This window comes from Theropithecus gelada, chromosome 19 (genome assembly GCF_003255815.1).
Source record: "Theropithecus gelada isolate Dixy chromosome 19, Tgel_1.0, whole genome shotgun sequence".
Classification (NCBI taxonomy): Eukaryota; Metazoa; Chordata; class Mammalia; order Primates; family Cercopithecidae; genus Theropithecus; species Theropithecus gelada.
In genome coordinates, this window is record NC_037687.1 from 7,655,811 (window position 1) to 7,674,655 (window position 18,845).

Sequence of the window (18,845 nt, forward strand, 5' to 3'; positions counted from 1 at the left end):
TCTCTTTACACAACAAAAACAGAAACAAACAAAAACGGGGAGGAGGGAGAAGAAGGAAGAAAGGAAGGGAAAAGGAGAGGAAAGGAAGAAATAGCTCAAACTCCTACCTACGGTCACCAACCGTCCTGGTTTGCCTGTGACTGTCCTATTTTTAGCACTGAAAGTCCTGCATCCTGGCACTGGGATGGGTCAGTCTGACCTTGTCCTACAGAACTCTGGCCCCTACTGCCCCCACCCTCCAGCCTTCTTAAGCTCGGGGCCCCTCCCTTCTCTACCTGGACATGCTGTGTAGATGCTTCTAGAATTCATTCAGGGATAATGTCAAAAGGCTGCTTCTTCAGAGAGGTCCTTGGGGGTCACCCTCAATAAAGTCCCCTCCCACTCCTACCTTTCATGGCACTTGCTGTCACATCAGTTTATTTCCTTTAGGGCAGCATGGATCCTTTCCTTTCTCCGCCAGACCTTCGGGTCTGATTCACTCTCTGTGTCCCGTGTAAGTGGCAGGGGTCTTGGTACCTTTATCAACACGGCAGAGCGAAGGAACCAGCTCAGACCCATAAGAGTCTGTTTACACACATACCTCGCACCTTAATTTGGAGACCTCATTTTTGTATGGGTGCTGCGGGGGCTGTGCCTTCCAAGTAACAGGACACACAGCAGAAGCAGCTCCTGAAATTCCAAGTTGAGTGTGTGTGTGTGTGTGTGTGTGTGTGTGTGTATGTGTTTGCAAGCATTTGAGGGCGTCACTCACCCCATGTGTGTATCAGCATGTTAATTCGATTGTTGGTCCACAAGGGTAAGTGTGGCGCCTCCCGGAAGAGGGTAAGGCTGTGACAAATGCTCCCCAGGGACAGGCTCCTGGCTGGAATCCCAGCAGGCTCACTCGTCGTGGCCTTGGATTAGGGATCGCGCTAAGCCTCGGTTTCCTCATCGGCACCGCAGTCCAGGTCGGGGCATCGGGCAGGGCTGAATGAAAATTATGTCCAGGTGCCGGCACACAAGAGTTCTCCAGGCCTCCTGAATCCATCAAAAGTTATCCAAGACGGCTGCGGCTGCTGCTGCCTCTAAACCCTGAAGTACAGAAGACAAGTGGGTCAAGATCCCAGGCCCAGACGGTGGCGGCCTGGTGGCATCGAGTGGGCGCGTGTATCTTGCAGTCACCGAACCTTCCAGGGAAGATGGAGGGATTATTGCCCTGCGATCCCGCTTCGCACGCAAGCCAGGAAGTGTGTGTCTGAACTCCCGTCTGTGAGCGTGTCATCGAGGTGTGCCCCTCCAGCGACTTCGTGCTCGGCTGCGCGGACGCACCTGCCTGTCCTCTCCGCCAGGGACTCAACTTCCTGGGCCTGGGCGAGAACCGACGGCGGGGAGGGGCCAGGTGCGCAGGGGGCGGGATCAGGGCCCGCGGGGCGGGGTCCACGTGGGTGACGCGCGGGGCCACGCCCCCACCTTGGGACACACCCGGAAGCGGCGACAGCGGCGCCCCTCGGGGAAGATGGCGCCCTCGGGGCTGAAGGCGGTGGTGGGGGAAAGTGAGTGCCTCTCCAGGGCCGGGCTCTGGCGTCCCGTGGGGGATCAGGGTCGGGGGCGCACGGGCTCTGGGACCCTGGGTTCGTGGCGGCTAGGAGTTGGGAGCCGGGCTGGGCGTCCGAGCACCTGACCCTCGAGGGGGCGGGCGGGGACGGGTTCCCAGCTGGACGCCCCTGCTTGCCGGTACTAGAGCACAACAAAATTGGGGGGCCGGACTCCGGGGACCCAAAGGGGACGGGTAGAGGGTGGCGTAGGCTGGGGCGCGGACTCCTGGGCCTCTTAGGGTGCCTGCCGGGGGAGGAGGGCACAGCTGGATGCCCACACTCTAGGATCTCTTAAGCTGGGCAAAGTTCAGGGGCTGGACTCTTGGGACCTCCTGGGGCTCTGATCAGCGACCCCAGATGCTGTGAGCGCTCAGGGGACGTGTCCAGGCCCCACGGGGGTGATGTAGGGGGTGCCTTCCTCCTTGCCTCATTCCCAGGAGCGCCTTGCAGCTGGAGGACCCAGACGTCCAGGCCTCACCGGCCCCCGTTCTTGGGGGAAGGGTGGAAGGCGCCTCTTCCTCCACCCCGGGGAGTTCCGGCCTCAGCTGCTCCTTCCGCCCTGGCCTCCTTGATAACAGTGGACATGACACAGTGGACGTGGCTGGGCGGGGCCACCCCGTTACTTCTCTCCACTCTCTCCTCTAGGCAGGGCAGTCTGTAGCTCAAAACCCTTTAATTGGGGGAGATTGGAAAAACAGTGATTCTATTTTACAGATGAGGAAACTGAGGCCGAAGGTCGGTGGGCTAGCCTCAGCTAGGCATGCCTCAGAGCTGGGAACCAGGGGTCCTACATTTTAGACCAGGGTTGGGGGACTGGCTGAAACCCATACAGCAGGAATACTTGAGGCAGCAGGTGGGGAATCGGAGAGCCTGGCTCTAGAGGCAGATAGAGCTGTGGATGATCCCGGCTCTCCACTTTTCATTCATCTAAAATATGTTTATCGAGTGGCACCTTTTGACCCGGCACTCTGCCATTTAAACACTCAGAATGCTTAGGTGAGTTGCATGTTGCCTAAGAATCTGTTTCCCTGTCTGTACATTGGGGGTGTCCCCAGAAGCCACCTCTCAGAACTGGGGGGTAAAAATAAATGGTTCCCGTGTAGTGTCTCATGCCTGTAATCCCAGCACTTTGGGAGGCCGAGGCAGGAGGATTGCTTGAGGCCAGAAGTTTGAGACCAGCTTGAGCAACATAGTGAGACCCCATCTATACCGAAATAAAAATAAATTAGCTGTGGGTGGTACACACACCTGTAGTCCCAGCTACTTGGGAGGCGGAGGCGAGAGGATCGCTGGCTCCCAGGAGTTGGAGGCTGCAGTGAGTTACGATCACACCAGTGCGCTTTAGCCTAGGTGACAGAGTGAGACCCTCCTCTCTTCGAAAGAGTAAATGGGAATTAAGATGGGGGTTCAGCCGCAAGGCTGAGAAGGCTTGGGGCAGTGGTGGGACCAGAGAACCAGCGTTCTGACCCCTCCCCTCCCTTCCCTGCAGAAATTCTGAGCGGAGTTATTCGGAGTGTCAAGAAGGATGGGGAGTGGAAGGTAGGTGCAAGGAAGATGGCTGGGTACCCAGAGGCAGCCCCTCATCAAGCCCATGGGGAAGACTCTGAATGTGGAACCCCCGAGAACTGCCTGTCCACATGGGTGGAGTTGGGTGAATGGGTCCTGGGTCTTCCCGCCCACCCAGCCCTTGAAACTGCCCCTCCCACTGCCTTGGCCCCTCCTGGGGCCAGCTGTGGCCTCTTCTGCCTGCTCCTCCGTCCATCTGTCCATCCATCTGGACAGGTGCTTATCATGGATCACCCAAGCATGCGCATCTTGTCTTCCTGCTGCAAAATGTCAGACATCCTGGCTGAGGGCATCACCAGTGAGTGAATGCGTCCCAGTGAGATGGGACCTGAGTGTGGGAACCCCTGACTGTGCCCCGCTCCCAGGGTTCAGCCCTTGAGTGTAGGATCCCCTCAAATCGTCCAGAACTCCCAAGTACGCAGCTCCCTGCAGGGACAGCCTTGATCATGTGACCAAGTCAATTTCCTAAATGTTGCAAGCTGACCACAGGAGCCCATGGATTGCAGACCTCCCCAGCAGGACTCCCTGGCTGCAGCCCCTTCCTAACCGTGCAGCCCCTGTGTGGAGCGCTGTGTGGGACTCCCAGGGTGGACTCTGGATGTGAGGCCCCAAGAATGCAGAGCCTTCTATGGGTGACCCCAGGAGGTGCCCCAGTCACTTTGCCATTGAGGGACAGGTGCTGAGGGAGCCTGTCCTCTCAGAACCTCAGTTTCCCTGTCTGTAAATTGGGGAACCCGGTTTGGAACCCAGTTGGCTGCACAGCCCCCAAGTGTGCAGAACCTTGCCGTGTGACTCTTAGCTGGGTGACCCCGAGGTATGTTTCTCCTGCAGTCCCTCCTAAGCATCCACTCCCCCTCCCCAAGCCTCCAACTCCCCATACCTGAGACTCCCCATGTGGCCCTTCCTGGATGCCACCCACCTGTGTCCCTTCCTTTGTTCCTACTAGTTGTTGAAGACATCAACAAACGGCGAGAACCCATTCCCAGCCTGGAGGCCATTTATTTGCTGAGCCCAACGGAGAAGGTGCCTACATGAATGAGCGTGTGTATGCGTGTGCATGTGTGTACATGTGCCTGTGCGCATGTGCATGTGTATGTGTGTGTGCATGTGCGAGTGTGTGTGTATGTGTGTGCATCTGTGTATGCGTGTGCACGTGTATGCATGTGTGTGCATGTGTGTCTGTATGTGCATGTGTGTCTGTGTCTGTGTGTCTGTGCATGTGCATGTGTGTGCCCGCATGTGTCTGTGTGTGCGTGCGTGTGTGTCTTGTGTTTGTGCACGTGTGCCCATGTGGATGCGACACTAGTGTGCATGTGCACATATGCATGACCCTGTCCATCCATGTTTGCATATGGTGGCAGATAGGAGGTGGCTGGGAGGCCTGGGCAGACAATGAACCTGGGTGTGCAAGCTCAGGCCCAGAGAGTGACCCACCTTCCCCAGTCGGTTCAGGCCCTGATCGCAGACTTCCGGGGGACCCCGACCTTCACCTACAAAGCGGCCCATATCTTCTTCACCGACAGTGAGTGAGGAGAGCCCAGGGTGTTGGCGGGTGGGGCGAAGAGGTGTGGGGGCTGCTCTGGCCTGATACCCCACTCCTGCCTCACCCCAGCCTGCCCCGAGCCCCTGTTCAGTGAGCTGGGCCGCTCTCGTCTGGCAAAGGTGGTGAAGACATTGAAGGAGATTCACCTTGCCTTCCTCCCCTACGAGGCCCAGGTACGGCCCGGGCTCATCCTGGGCAGGGGGTGGGGATTTGTGACCAAATGTCCCCTGTTCTCTCAGAAACAGACACTGAGGCTGGGCACAGTGGCTCACACCTGTAATCCCAGCACTGTGGGAGGCCAGGGCAGGAGGATCGCTTGGGGCCAGGAGCTGGAGATCAGCCTGGGTACAGAGCAAGACCCCGTCTCTTTAAAAAAAAAAAAAAAAAAAATTGAAATTAGCCTGGCGTGGTGGCATGCACCTGTAGTCCTAGCTACTCAGGGGGCTGGGGTGGGAGGGTCGCTTGAGCCTGGGAGGTCGAGGCTGCAGTGAGCTCTGATTGCACCGCTGCCCTCCAGTCTGGGCGACAGAGCGAGATCCTGTCTCAAAAACAGATACATAAAGTAAAATTTAAAAAAGGGGAGGCACCCACAGAGTCCAAGGAGCTCTTGCCTTGATTTCTATCCCCCGGGGCCCCTGCAGGGGGCAGCATAGAGCGCACCGTGGGGTTGTCCAGCCAGCCTGAAGGACAGGGGCTGGGGTATTTATCCACTGACTCCTCCAGGCATGGGTTTAGGGTTGACCTGGGCCTGCCTCCAAGTTGGCAAAGCAGGCTTCAGGGACCAGGGACAGCTCCCAGGAGGTGCAGGTGGCGGCAGTGGGAAGCGGGGCAGGTGTGCACCTGCAGCGACAACCCTGGTGCTTCTGTCCCCCTCCTCGCCCAGGTGTTCTCCCTCGATGCCCCCCATAGCACCTACAACCTCTACTGCCCCTTCCGGGCAGGGGAGCGCGCGCGGCAGCTCGAGGTGCTGGCCCAGCAGATTGCCACGCTGTGCGCCACACTGCAGGAGTACCCGGCCATCCGCTACCGCAAGTGGGAACCCCACTGAGCCCTACCCCGATGCCGCCCCCTCCCGCTTAACCACGAGCAGCACCTAACCTTTAACCTCTCTTGTGACCCCAGCCCCGGCCCTCACCCTGGTCCCTGTCTCCCACCTTCAAAACCCATCCTTGACCCCATCCCCTGATGATGTCCCCCATGTCTGGCCTCCCTACCAGGGGCCCAGAGGACACAGCCCAGTTGGCCCATGCCGTCCTGGCCAAGCTGAACGCCTTCAAGGCAGACACTCCCAGTCTGGGCGAGGTAAGGGGGCGTGCTTGGGAGGTGAGGGGCAGCCCCAGCCAGCTCAGGGTCAGTGCCTCATTCCTGCCCTAAACCCCACCCCAGGGCCCAGAGAAAACCCGCTCCCAGCTGCTGATCATGGACCGGGCGGCTGACCCCGTGTCCCCACTACTGCATGAGCTCACGTTCCAGGCCATGGCCTATGATCTGCTGGACATAGAGCAGGACACATACAGGTCTGCAGACTTGGAAGCCGCCCCCATCCTTGCCACCGACCTGGTTCCCCAGTCCTCAGCTCCCCTGACCCCCAGGCTCCCTCCATCCTCCCCAGATATGAGACCACCGGGCTGAGCGAGGCGCGGGAGAAGGCCGTCCTGCTGGACGAAGACGATGACTTGTGGGTGGAGCTTCGCCACATGCACATCGCAGACGTGTCCAAGTGCGTGCACATGGCAGCCGGATCCCCCCTTCCCCTCCCCCACTGTGGGCCTGGTAGCAGCCCTGGGATCCCTGGCTGCTGCCAGGTCTTTGGCCCTCATGAGCACCCCTCAGTGTGACTCCAGACTGGCCTCCAGTTTCACCCCACCTCCCCTTGTGCCCCCTGAGTGGGCTTACCCATGGCCGGGTGCAGGGACACATGACCTCTGGCTCCTCTCCCCTCATTCTCACCCCTGCCCACCCTCATGGCCAGGAAGGTCACGGAGCTCCTGAGGACCTTCTGTGAGAGCAAGAGGCTGACCACGGACAAGGTACGGGCAGACCCAGGTCACCAAAGGCGCCAGTGGAAGGAAGCCCCTCCCCATGGGGGCAGGGTCACAGCCTGGAGTGAGGCCCAGGTGGGCATTGCCTGGCCTCGCCCCCCCCACTTCCTACCCTCTTCCCCCTACTTCCCCAGGCCAACATCAAAGACCTGTCCCAGATCCTGAAAAAGATGCCGCAGTACCAGAAGGAGCTGAATAAGGTACGCTTGGGTGGGCAGGGAGTGGGGGCACCTTGGCCCCTCAACCCCATGCTCTGTCTGCATTCTGCCTTGACTCAGCCTTTGTTACCCCCCAACTCCCACCCTGCCCCCCGCAGTATTCTACGCACCTGCATCTAGCAGATGATTGCATGAAGCACTTCAAGGGCTCAGTGGAGAAGCTGTGTAGTGTGGAGCAGGTGGGGCGGGGCCTGCGGGGGGCGGGGGCGATGGTCCTGCCGGGGCAGTGTGTTGGGGAGGGGCTGAACTGTAGAGATGGGGGGGGGTCTGGGGGAGGGGCAGGGTTTGTGGAGAGGTAGAGGGGCCTTGGAGAGAGGTGGGACCTGATGGGAAAGGAAGGGGGTCTTGTGGAGAAACAGTCCTAGGATGAGGGTGTGGCCTGTGCCTGGGTGGATGGGGCCCTGGAGAGGAGGGACCTGGGTGAGGGGCAGAGCCTTGGACAGGTGGTCCCAGGACAGGGGTGTGGCCTGTACATAGGTGGGTGGGACCTTGGAGAGGTAGGCAGAGTCTTGGAGAGGTGGGACCTGGGAGAGGGGCGGAGCCTTGAAGAGGTGGGACCTGGGTGAAGGGCGGAGCCTTGGAGAGGTGGGACCTGGGTGGGGGCAGAACCTTGGAGAGGTGGGACCTGGGTGAGGGGCGGAGCCTTGGAGAGGTGGGACCTGGGAGAGGGTGAAGCGTTAGAGAGGTGGGACCTGGGAGAGGGGTGGAGCCTTGGAGAGGTGGGACCTGGGAGAGGGGCGGAGCTTTGGAGAGGTGGGACCTGAGTCAGTGGTGGGGCCTTGGAGAGGTAGGACCTGGGAGAGGGGTAGAGCCGTGGAGAGGTGGGACCTGGGTGAGGGGCGGAACCTTGGAGAGCTGGGACCTGGATGAGGGGTGGAAACTTGGAGAGATAGGACCTGGGTGAGGGGTGGAGCTTTGGAGAGGTGGGACCTGGGTGAGGGATGGAGCCTTGGAGAGGTGGTCTCAGGATAGGGGTGTGGCCTGTGCATAGGTGGGCAGGGCCTTGGAAAGGTGGGACCTGGGTGAGGAGCAGGGCCTGTGGAGAGACTGTCCCTGGACAGGGGTGGGACCTTGAGACCTGGTGCTGAGATGAGGTAGGACCCAAATGTCTTCTTGCCAAGGATCCTGGGGATGTCCCTGGCCTGCCTACCCCTGGGGACGTCCCTGGCCTGCCTCTCCCATCCCCTTCCCTGACACATAGCGGCCGCTGGACGGCTGACCCTATGCCTGCAGGACCTGGCCATGGGCTCTGACGCGGAGGGGGAAAAGATCAAGGACTCCATGAAGCTGATCGTGCCGGTGCTGCTGGACGCGGCGGTGCCTGCCTACGACAAGATCCGGGTCCTGCTGCTCTACATCCTCCTTCGCAATGGTGGGTGGGGGCTGTGGGGAGTTGGAATGCCCCCATTTGCCAGGGTCTCCCACAATCCTGGGAACTGCTGAACCCCACAGCTCTCCTTGGGTCATTTCCACTCAGCGGGCTCACCAACCCCCACAGCTACCCCTCTGGACCCGGGAACCCTCTCCATTGGCTTGGGGATTCCTCCATTGAGGTGAGGGCTCCCTGCTGACATGGAAACCCTCACATCTATGATTCCTATAGATGTGGGGCTCCCTCAGCTCATCTGGAGGAGCCCTTGATCTACCCCCTCCAGGTTCCCCACTCTTGCTCACACTAGCCCAGGGCCCTGAGGCCCTCCCCACTGCAAGATTCTCCCATCAGAGTCCTGGGAGCTCCTCAGCCCACCCCAAATTCCCCTAAACCTGGGAGCCCACCTGGCTGCTGCCTCCACCCCGCCCATCCCCGTCCCCCAGGTGTGAGTGAGGAGAACCTGGCCAAGCTGATCCAGCATGCCAATGTACAGGCGCACAGCAGCCTCATCCGCAACCTGGAGCAGCTGGGAGGCACTGTCACCAACCCTGGGGTACGCCAGGAGCGGGCGTGGGGGGACTCTGGGAGAGGGCGTGGATCACGGCCGGGGCCCTGCAAGGCAGAGGGCCGGTGGTGCACAGGCATGGTGTGGTTCCTGGCATGGTGTGGTTGCTGGGAGGCCAAAAGCAGTGTTTCGGGTCTGGTCTGGGGCCCAGAGGATGCTGGGGCCTCCCCGAGTCCGAGCTCACACAATAGGCAGGGGGAGAGAATGGGCACTGCCACGCTGGTCCTGGCAGTGGTGCGGTTGGGGGCGGGTGGTCTGAGTGCTAGAGGCAGGGAGTAGGGTCTACTCCCTAGTGTGGGGGCTACAGCACACTGTCTATCTGGGCTCCCAGGGGTCTCTGAGGGTCCCCCGCACCTATCTAGCACCCGCACACAGCCATGTGTGTGCTTTACTCTTGGGTGAACCTCTCCTGTCTCTCTGGCCCTGTGCGTCCCCCTCCACAGTGCCCTCACCCTGTCCCCATCTCTCTCCCATCCCTCATCCATCTCGCTGTGCACCGTTTCTCTGTGTCTATCTCTCCATCTCTTACCCTTCTCTCTGCCTTCCCCTTTCTCTTTGTTCTCTGTCTCGTTCCCCTCCCCTCTCTGTGCCCCTTCTGTCCCCGTCTTCCTCTCTCTGTGTTTCCTGCTTCATCTCTTGTCTCTCTCCTTGCCTTCATACTTTGTCTCACTGCCTCTTATCTCTTTGCCTATCTCTGCCTCTGTCTCTCTGTCTCACTCGCTCTCCCTTTGGCTCTGTCTCTCTCTGGCTCACTGTTTCTCTCTCTCGCTGTCTCTCTGTCTCTCTGTCTCTCACTCTCTTGCTCTCTGTTCCACTTCCCCATCTTTGCCTGCCGTCCCCCACCCCACCAGCCACACCAGGGCCAACCCCTCTGTGACCAGCCTCCTTCCCCTCAATCCTCCTGCGGCCCTCCCTGCCCCACCTGTAGGGCTCGGGGACCTCCAGCCGGCTGGAGCCGAGAGAGCGCATGGAGCCCACCTATCAGCTGTCCCGCTGGACCCCGGTCATCAAGGACGTAATGGAGGTACTGGGTGGGCAGGTCAGGGTGGGGGCCAACCCTCCGCATCAGCTGGCAGCTCAGCCTCCCTCCTGCCGAGGCGCTAAGCCTCAGGGCTTAGGGGAAAATGCTCATTGCTGGCACTCCCTTGGCACCGATCTGCTCTGCCGAGGGGGGCACGCCAAGCCTGCAGCTGAGGAATTGGGGTGACATCGGGGCCTGTGCTGGGGAGCCTCACTTCCTCCCTACCTGCTGGCTGCCTCCTCTACATCTCTGTAGTCTGTTCCCCTGCCCCCCAGGACCCCCCCTGAGCCCCCCCTGAGCCCCAGCCCTGGCCTTTCCCAGGATCCCGGGGCAGCACCATCCAATAGTAATGAGCCGGGCGGCTTCCTGCTTCCTCCTTGTTCCTCTAAGAGCCCCGGCTCCTCCTCCTGCCTGGGGGCCAGAGACCTGGGCCTCCTCATCCCCACGGACCTTGAATACCCGGACTTCTGGGGCTCCGAGGAGCTGAGAGTCCAGACTCTGGGTTCCCCAAAGGGCTGCGGGTATTGACTGATGGTCCCCAAGGGCCTGGAGGCCCAGACTACTGGGTCCCCAAGGAATTATGGGTTTAGACTTCTGGGTCCCCAAGGAGTTACGGAATTAGATTCGTGGGTTCCCAGTGAGTATGGGTCTAGCTTTCTAGGTCCCCAATGGCCTAGAGGCTTAGACTCCTGGGTCCCCCAGAGGCAGCTGGTGGAGATGTTGGTTCCTGTCTGCCAGGATCTTGGCCCCTGAATACCCTGTGGGGGGCACTCCTGACCCCGGGCCCATGCCTGGGGTTCCTCCCCTCACCCCCGTCTCGGCCACCAGGACGCTGTGGAGGACCGGCTGGACAGGAACGTGTGGCCCTTCGTATCCGACCCCGCCCCCACGGCCAGCTCCCAGGCCGCCGTCAGGTGAGGCCCCGGGGCCGCCCCCACCACGCCTGGGTCTGTGTTAGCGGGTGGCCTGGCGGCGGTGAGGACCTCCTGCCTGGACTTTCTGCCCCTGCCCTGCAGCGCCCGCTTCGGTCACTGGCACAAGAACAAGGCCGGCGTAGAGGCCCGGGCGGGCCCCCGGCTCATCGTGTACGTCATGGGCGGTGTGGCCATGTCAGAGATGAGGGCCGCCTACGAGGTGACCAGGGCCACCGAGGGCAAGTGGGAGGTGCTCATTGGTAAGTCATCAGGACTGGGACCCTGGGGCTCCAAGGCTTGGCTTCCCGGGGGCTGGACTTGGACCTTCTAGGTTCCTAGACTCCAGAGTCCTTCGAGTCAGGGACCTGGTTTGCCGAGGGACAGGGACAGCTCCACACCAGCTGGGACCCTGGCGGGAGCCTGTCAAAGACGAAGGCAATGTCCCCCAACATCGTCTCCAAACCTCTGCTCCTGCACAGGCTCTTCACACATCCTCACCCCGAGCCGCTTCCTGGATGACCTGAAGACACTGGACCAGAAGCTGGAGGACATTGCCCTGCCCTGACCCCTGGACCTGCCCCCTACCCCTCCCTTTCCAGAGAAATAAACTATTCCCGTCTCTCTGCCAGCCAGCGCCCGCCTCATTGTCTTTCCAAGGGATCCCCTGGGAGTTGTGCTGAGCCAGGCCTGTGCCCCAGGCCCCACCAACCCCTATTATCCTCTCAGAAGGAGAATTAGCCTCTCCCTGCCCCCCAGGGCATCTCAAGCCCTTGTGGAGGTTAAGAACTTGGACTTTTGGCAGGGCATGGTGGCTCACGCCTGTAATCCCAGCACTCTGGGAGGCCAAGGTGGGAGGATCACTTGAGGTCAGGACTTTAAGACTAGCCTCGCCAACATGGTGAAAACCCATCTCTACTAAAAATACAAAACAACTAGCTGGACGTGGTGGTGTGCACCTGTAGTCCCAGCTGCTTGGGAGGCTGAGGCAGGAGAATCGCTTGAACCCACAAGGTGGAGGCCGCAGCGAGCTGAGATCGCGCCTCTGCACTCCAGCCTGGGTGACAAAGCGAGACTCTCCGTCTCAAAAAAAAAAAAAAAAAAAAAAAAAGAATTGAACTCTCGTTTGAATATCGGCTCTAAGATTTTCCAGCAGTGAGGCCCTGGCCAACTTACGGGGTTCCCAATCTAAAAACAGGGAGCCCAAAATAGCAGCTGCTTTGCAGAGGAGAGAACAGAGATAGCGCAGGAAGGCTGGTGGCGTGCAAGCGTGACAGCTGCTGCTACCCCATTTTCACTGGAACCATTTTGGCTGCTCCATTCATATTGTTATTAACAAGCAGAATGGACCCTGGAACTCCAACCCCCCTAGAACTGTTCCAAGGGGTCCTGTAAGCACACGATGCCAGTTGTGTTCAGCTTCCGGTGTATTCATGTGAGGCACACAACAAACTATGCTTTCTCCTCCCAGCCCCATGGGGTTCACAGAGGCTCCTGACTGCAGGACTTATCAGGACCTTCAGTGGGTGTATCTGTTTGCTAGGGCATCGTAACAAGGTACCATAGACTAGGTGACTTAACAGAAATTGCCAGGTGCCATGGCTCATGCCCGTAGTCACACTTTGGGAGGCCACAGCAGGTGGATCGCTTGAGGCCAGGAGTTCAAGACTAGCCTGGGCAACATAGTGAGATCCTGTCTACAAAAAAAATAGAATTAGCTGAGTGTGGTGGTGTGCACCGTGGTCCCAGCTACTCAGGAGGCTAAGATGGGAGGATCATTTGAGCCTGGGAGGCAGAGGTTGCAGTGAGCCAAGATGATGCCAGTGCACTCCAGCCTTGGGTGACAGAGTGAGACCTCCATTTCAACAACAAAACTATAATCCCAGCACTTTTGGAAGGCCGAGGTGGGTGGATCACCTGAGGTCAGGAGTTCGAGACCAGCCTGGCCAACATGGTGAAACCTTGTCTCTACTAGAAATACAAAAAATTAGCCAGGTGTGGTGGCACACACCTGTGGTCCCAGCTACTTGGGAGGCTGAGGCAGGAGAATCGCTTGAATTCAGGAGGTGGAGGTTGTAGTGAGCCGAGATTGTGCCTCCGCACTCCAGCCTGTGCAACAGAGCAAGACTCTGTCTCAAAACAAACAAACAAATTTATAGTCTTATGTTTCTAGAGACTGGAAGTCCAAGATGAGGATGTCCACAGGGGTGACTCCTTATGAGGTTTCTCTCCTTTCCTTGTAGACAGCTGTCTTTTCCCGGTATGCTCACACAGTCTCCTCCCCCCGCCCCCGTGCATGTCTGTGTCCTAATCTGCTCTTCTTACAAGGAAATTGGTCATGTTGGATTAGGGCCCACGCATATGACCTCGTTTTTACTTAATTATTTCTTTAAAGATCCTATCTCCAAGTACAGTCACTTTCTGAGGCAGTTGCGGGGCAGGACTTTAGCATAGACATTTGTGGAGAGGACACAGTTCAGCTCATAGCACTCAAGTGAGGTGTGAATCTCACAGCGCCAATAGAGCAGGAGAGGCCGGGCGAGGTAGCGTAAACACCTGTCATTCCAGTGCTTTGGGAGGCCCAGGTGGGAGGATCACTTGGGCCCAGGAGTTCGAGACTAGCCTGGGCAGCATAACAAGATCCTGTCTCTACAAAAACATTTTTTTAAATTAGCTGGGCATGGTGTCTCGCACCTGGGGTCCAATTTACTCAGGAGGCTGAGGTGGGAGATCACTTGAGGCTAGGAGTTTAAGACCAGACTGGGCAACACAGCAAGACCCCATCTCTACAAAAAAATAAGAAAAAGTAGTCAGGTACCTGGTGACATGCGCCTGCCTGTAGTCCCAGCTGCTCAGGACGCTCAGGTGGAAGGATTGCTTGAGCCCAGGAGGTTGAGACTGCAATGAGCTATGATCATGCCACTGCACTCCAGCCTGGGTGGCAAAGTGAGACTCTATCATAGAAAAAAAAAAAGAAAGAAAGAAAAGAAAGGAAAAGAAACCTTTCTGGGGCACAGATATACAGCCAGCCATGTGAGTAATCCGAGGCAAAAGGGGCTGTGGGAGCCCATATCACATCTAATCCACCCAGTCTGGGGGCAATCTTGGAAGGCTTCCTAGAGGAGGCAGCATTTGCATAGAGAATGAAAATGAAGAGGGCGAAGGGAAGGGAGGGGAGGGCAGAGCAGAAGCCAAGGCCAGGGAATACCAGAGGCCCCTGAGGAGCTGAAGGGGAGGGTACTGCCCTGCAACCCAATCTGAGAACCACGTGGAGCCACACAGGTCATGGTGAGGATTTTGGTCCCTGCTGAGGCCATAGGACATCATAGACAGGGTCTGAGTTGGGACAGGTAGGGACCCACGTCTCATGCTGGCGGTGAAATTCTCGCTGCTGGAGTGGGTGCCTGGGGAGGGGGCATTGGGTGAGGAAGCAGCCTCTTCAGAGGTAGAGCCTCTCTCACTGCCTGGGCTCAAGCAATCCTCCTACCTCAGCTTCCTGAGTAGCTGGGGCCATGAGTGCGTGTCAACAAGCCCAGTTAATCTTTTAATTTTTTTGTAGAGACCGGGTCTGGCTATGTTGCCCAGGCTGGTCTCCTGGGCCCACGCAATCTGCCCACCTTGGCCTCTCAAAGTACTGGGATGACAGGCGTGAGCCACCGCGCCCGGCGTCTCTCCTGATTTTGAGGTCATAGATCCTTTGGAGAATTCAGGGAAATCTAAGGACGCTCGTCCCAGAAAAACTGCACACACAATTTGCGGGTGGGGACTGAGGAGAATGCAGCCCCCTCTGATTCAGCAGTTCCACGATTAGGATTTATCCGAATCTCCCACCAGGGCAGGGAGATGGATGAGCAGAGTTGTGAAGGGGATGAGGTGTGGGGAAGAAAGTGGGTCGGCTGTGGACCCCTGGGGTCCGCCCGCCCTGGATATGCCTTTGCAAGGCCTCAGCAGGGACGCGTTTTAACTTACAGGAGGTGCAAGGAGTGGGAGGGAGGTGGTTTTAATGTTTAAAACTTAAGCTCAAGGTCGGGCACGGTGGCTCACGCCTGCAATCCCAGCACTTTGGGAGGGTGAGGTGGGAGGATCGCTTGAGGCCAGGAGTTTGAGGCCAGCGTGGGCAACAAAAGTGAAATCCTAAATATATGTATTTTTGAGACAGTTTCACTCTGTCACCCAGGCTGGAGCGCAGTGGTGCGATCTCTACTCACTGTAACCTCTGCCTCTTGGGTTCAAGTGATTCTCCTGCCTCAGCCTCCCCAAAAGCTGGGATCACAGGCGTGCGACACCATGCCCAGCTAATTTTTATACTTTTAGTAGAGATGGGGTTTTGCCATGTTGACCAGGCTGGTCTCAAACTCCTGGGCTTCAAGTGATCCTCTGCCTCAGCCTCCCAAAGTGCTGGAATTACAGGCGTGAGCCACTGAGCCCAGCCAATGTCTACAATACTCTTTTTATATTTTATTTTATTTTATATTTTATTTTTGAGACGGAATCTCCGTCTGTCGCCAGGCTGGAGTGCAGTGGTACGATCTTGGCTCACTAAAACCTGCGCCTCCTGGGTTCAAGTGATTCTCCTGCCTCAGCCTCCCGAGTAGCTGGGACTACAGGCGCGCGCCACCACGCCCAGCTAATTTCTGTGTTTTTAGTAGAGACGGGGTTTCACCATGTTGGCCAGAATGGTGTCGATTTCCTGACCTCGTGATCCACCCGCTGTGGCCTCCCAAAATGTTGGGATTACAGGCGTGAGCCACCGCGCCCGGCCAGTACTCATTTTAATAAAAAATAAAAATTTATCCATGCCTAACTGGGTAGTTACTTGACACAATAAATGATCTTTTCTAGGTTAAGAAAAAATAAAAAGGAAAACATTTAAACTCAACTTCCTGGGAAGCCGCAGCTTCGCTCCGGGACTGGCTTGTGTAAGCACGCCCTGCGAGCGCCAGGGGGCGCTGCGGCGCAATTTCCCGGTTTCTTTCATCTTCCGCGTCTGTAACTGGAGATGAGGTGACCCTAATTAGAGACGACGGGGAAGTAGGTCAGGGGTTATTTCATGGTTCTCAGCGGAGACAAAAGTCTGTTGCTTAAACCGCCTCTGCCTCTGACCCTTACTTATACTCAGATGATGCAATATCTTCACACTAAAGGCAAATATTGAGTCTACAAATATTTATATACCCCCGTGGGCGGTAGCAGCTGACAATATCAGGTCCTAACGAGCACGAAATCAAGTTCCCTCTGCACGCGTTATGCAGATCCTCAAAACCCTCCTGTGAGGATCGCTGGAGCCCAGGAGTTCGAGGCTGCAGTGAGCTATGATGGTGCCTCTGAACTCCAGCCTGGGTGACAAAGTGAGACGTTGTGTTTAAAAAAACAAAAACAAAAACAAAAAAAACGGTTGGGGGCCGGGCGCGGTGGCTCACACCTGTAATCCCAGCACTTTGGGAGGCCAAGGCGGGCGGATCATGAGGTCAGGAGTTCAAGACCAGTCTAGCCAACATGGTGAGACCCCATCTCTACTAAAAATACAAAAATTAGCCGGGTGTGGTGGCAGACGACTGTAATCCCAGCTACTCGGGAGGCTGAGGCAGGAGAATCGCTTGAAACCGGAAGGTGGAGGTTGCAGTGAGCCATCATGCCACTGCACTGCAGCCTGGACAACAAGAGTGAAACCCTGTCTCAAAAAAAATATATATATATCCTATGAGATCCTTCCCCCAAGTCCATTTCCCACCTCATGGTGGACCTGGCTGCTGTTCCTCAAACACACCACACTGTCCCTGCCCCAGAACCTTTGCACCTGCTGTTCCCATCACATGCAATGCTGTGCCTTGCAAGCTATTGTACTTCCTCCTTCCTTTCCCCAGCTCAGAGAGGCCCCTGCTTTACTTCCTTGTGGTATCCCTACTTAGGGTGCTTTCTTTCTGGTTCTTTTCTGGTACTGAGGAATGATTCTCATTCTGGATTTGGCAGGTTGCTTCCTCTCTCCCCATCCCTGCCCCGATGTTTACCCTATAAATGGGTTAGAGCCACATGCTCTATTGGAATAAGGGTCAGTTGTAGCCAGAATAATATCGTGCTGGTGGGGCCAGCTACTTCCTGGTACGTCCCATCAGGTGGTCCATAATATCATGTCACTACAACTGATAGGTGGGTTTGGGGAATGTCCCAGGTCTCCAGTAACTACCCACATAAAGATGTTAGCAGGAGCCGGGCCCAGTGACTCACGCCTGTAGTTCCCAGCACTTTGGGAGGCCAAGGCAGGAGGATTGCTTAGGCCCAGGAGTTTGAGAGCAGCCTGGGCAACATAGCAAAACCCTGTCTCTACTAAAAATAAAATAAAGGCCAGTCACGGTGGCTCATACCTGCAATCCCAGCACTTTGGGAGGCTGAGATGGGCAGATCACTTGAGGTCAGTAGTTCAAGACCAGCCTGGTCAACATGGTGAAACTCCGTCTCTACTAAAAATACAAAAATTAACCAGGTGTGGTGGCACACACCTGTAATCCCAGCTACTCAGGAAGCTGAGGCAGGAGAATCACTTGAACCCAGGAGGCAGAGGTTGCAGTGAGCTGAGATCATGCCATTACATTCCAGCCTGGGCAACAGAGTAAGACTCTGTCTCAATAAATAGAATAAAATAAAATAAAACAAAATAAAAGAATGAACCAGATGTGGCAGCAATTGCTTGTAGTCCCAGCTACTTGGGAGGCTGAGGTGGGAGGATCGCTTGAATCCAGGAGGTTGAGGCTGCACTGAGTTATGATCTCGGCACTGCACTCCAGCCTGGGCAATAGAGTGAGACCCTGTCTCATAAATAAAAAAGAAAAGAAAAGAAAAGAAAGTTGTTAGCAGCCATCAATTTTTGTTGTTGTTGTTTTTTGTTTGTTTTTGAGATGGAGTTTCACTCTTGTTGCCCAGGCTAGAGTGCAGTGATGCAATCTTGGCTCACTGCAACCTCCACCTCCAGGGTTCAAGCAAATTCTCCTGCCTCAGCCTCCCCAGAAGCTGGGACTACAAGCATATGTCACCACGCTGGGCTACTTTTGCATTTTTAGTAGAGAGGGGGTCTCACCATGTTGACCAAGCTGGTCTTGAACTCCTGACCTCAAAAGATCCACCTGCCTCATCCTCCTAAAGTTCTGGGATTACAGGCGTGAGCCACCACGCCTGGCCCCAGCCATCCATTTTTGATTCATTACTCTCTTGAGGATTATGTCCAACTTTATCATTCCTTCTACTGGAATTAGCTGTGGTTCTTCTGAAAAAACTTTCTGCTTCCCTCAGGAACTAGTTGGTTTGTACAGAAAGTGATTACGTGATACATTGACTTATGTATTATTTGTGGAATGCCTTGAGGCAAGTGGTCACACGAGCTCAGCAGAAGAGCCTGGAATGGGCACAGCCCTGAGGGTCATGTGTGACTCCATTGGAAGCATCTAGGAAACACCCATGGGGGCAGCAAGCCACCCAGGTGCGGAGGCAAGAGCTGGAGGGCACGAGCTGTTCCAGTATAATAAAATATATAAAATAAGAATAGTTATACTAGATATAGATCATACATATGATTATATATGAATATCATTAATCATTAGTTTGTAGCAATTACTTTTTATTCTAATATTATAATAATCCTAGCTCTAAAATTATAACTTAGGAAAAACCAGGCCATACAGAGATGGGAGTTGAGGGGACATAGTGAGAAGTGACCAGAAGACAAGAGTGTGAGCCTTGGCCGGGCACGGTGGCTCAAGCCTGTAATCCCAGCACTTTGGGAGGCCGAGGCGGGCGGATCACGAGGTCAGGAGATGGAGACCATCCTGGCTAACACGGTGAAACCCCGTCTCTACTAAAAAAAATACAAAAAACTAGCCAGGCGAGGTGGCGGGTGCCTGTAGTCCCAGCTACTCGGGAGGCTGAGGCAGGAGAATGGCCTAAACCCGGGAGGCGGAGCTTGCAGTGAGCCGAGATCCGGCCACTGCACTCCAACCTGGGCGGCAGAGCGAGACTCCGTCTCAAAAAAAAAAAAAAAAAAA

The 18,845-nt window shown here is 56.5% G+C and overlaps 1 protein-coding gene and 1 pseudogene across 3 annotated transcripts; both read left to right on the plus strand.

Annotated features, from left to right (window-relative positions):
- Positions 1–1,449: 1,449 nt before the first annotated feature.
- On the plus strand, positions 1,450–11,444 carry STXBP2 (syntaxin binding protein 2). Of its 3 annotated transcripts, none has more exons than XM_025367159.1 (19): positions 1,450–1,532; positions 3,064–3,113; positions 3,357–3,438; positions 4,087–4,163; positions 4,584–4,662; positions 4,753–4,856; positions 5,567–5,715; positions 5,901–5,985; positions 6,070–6,200; positions 6,296–6,403; positions 6,656–6,713; positions 6,860–6,925; positions 7,042–7,122; positions 8,177–8,315; positions 8,759–8,868; positions 9,809–9,904; positions 10,730–10,815; positions 10,918–11,075; positions 11,295–11,444. In XM_025367159.1, the coding sequence occupies exons 1-19, from the start codon at positions 1,496–1,498 to the stop codon at positions 11,378–11,380; spliced, it is 1,782 nt and encodes a 593-aa protein (XP_025222944.1). In that variant the 5' UTR covers positions 1,450–1,495; the 3' UTR covers positions 11,381–11,444. The 3 variants fall into 3 exon arrangements, with proteins under 3 accessions (XP_025222944.1, XP_025222945.1, XP_025222943.1); XM_025367160.1 differs by having other exon boundaries at positions 4,593–4,662; XM_025367158.1 differs by having other exon boundaries at positions 1,453–1,532; positions 4,530–4,662; positions 11,295–11,443.
- A 4,614-nt stretch (positions 11,445–16,058) lies between these two features.
- LOC112612865 overlaps positions 16,059–18,845 on the plus strand; it is a 19,061-nt pseudogene continuing 16,274 nt past the window's right edge.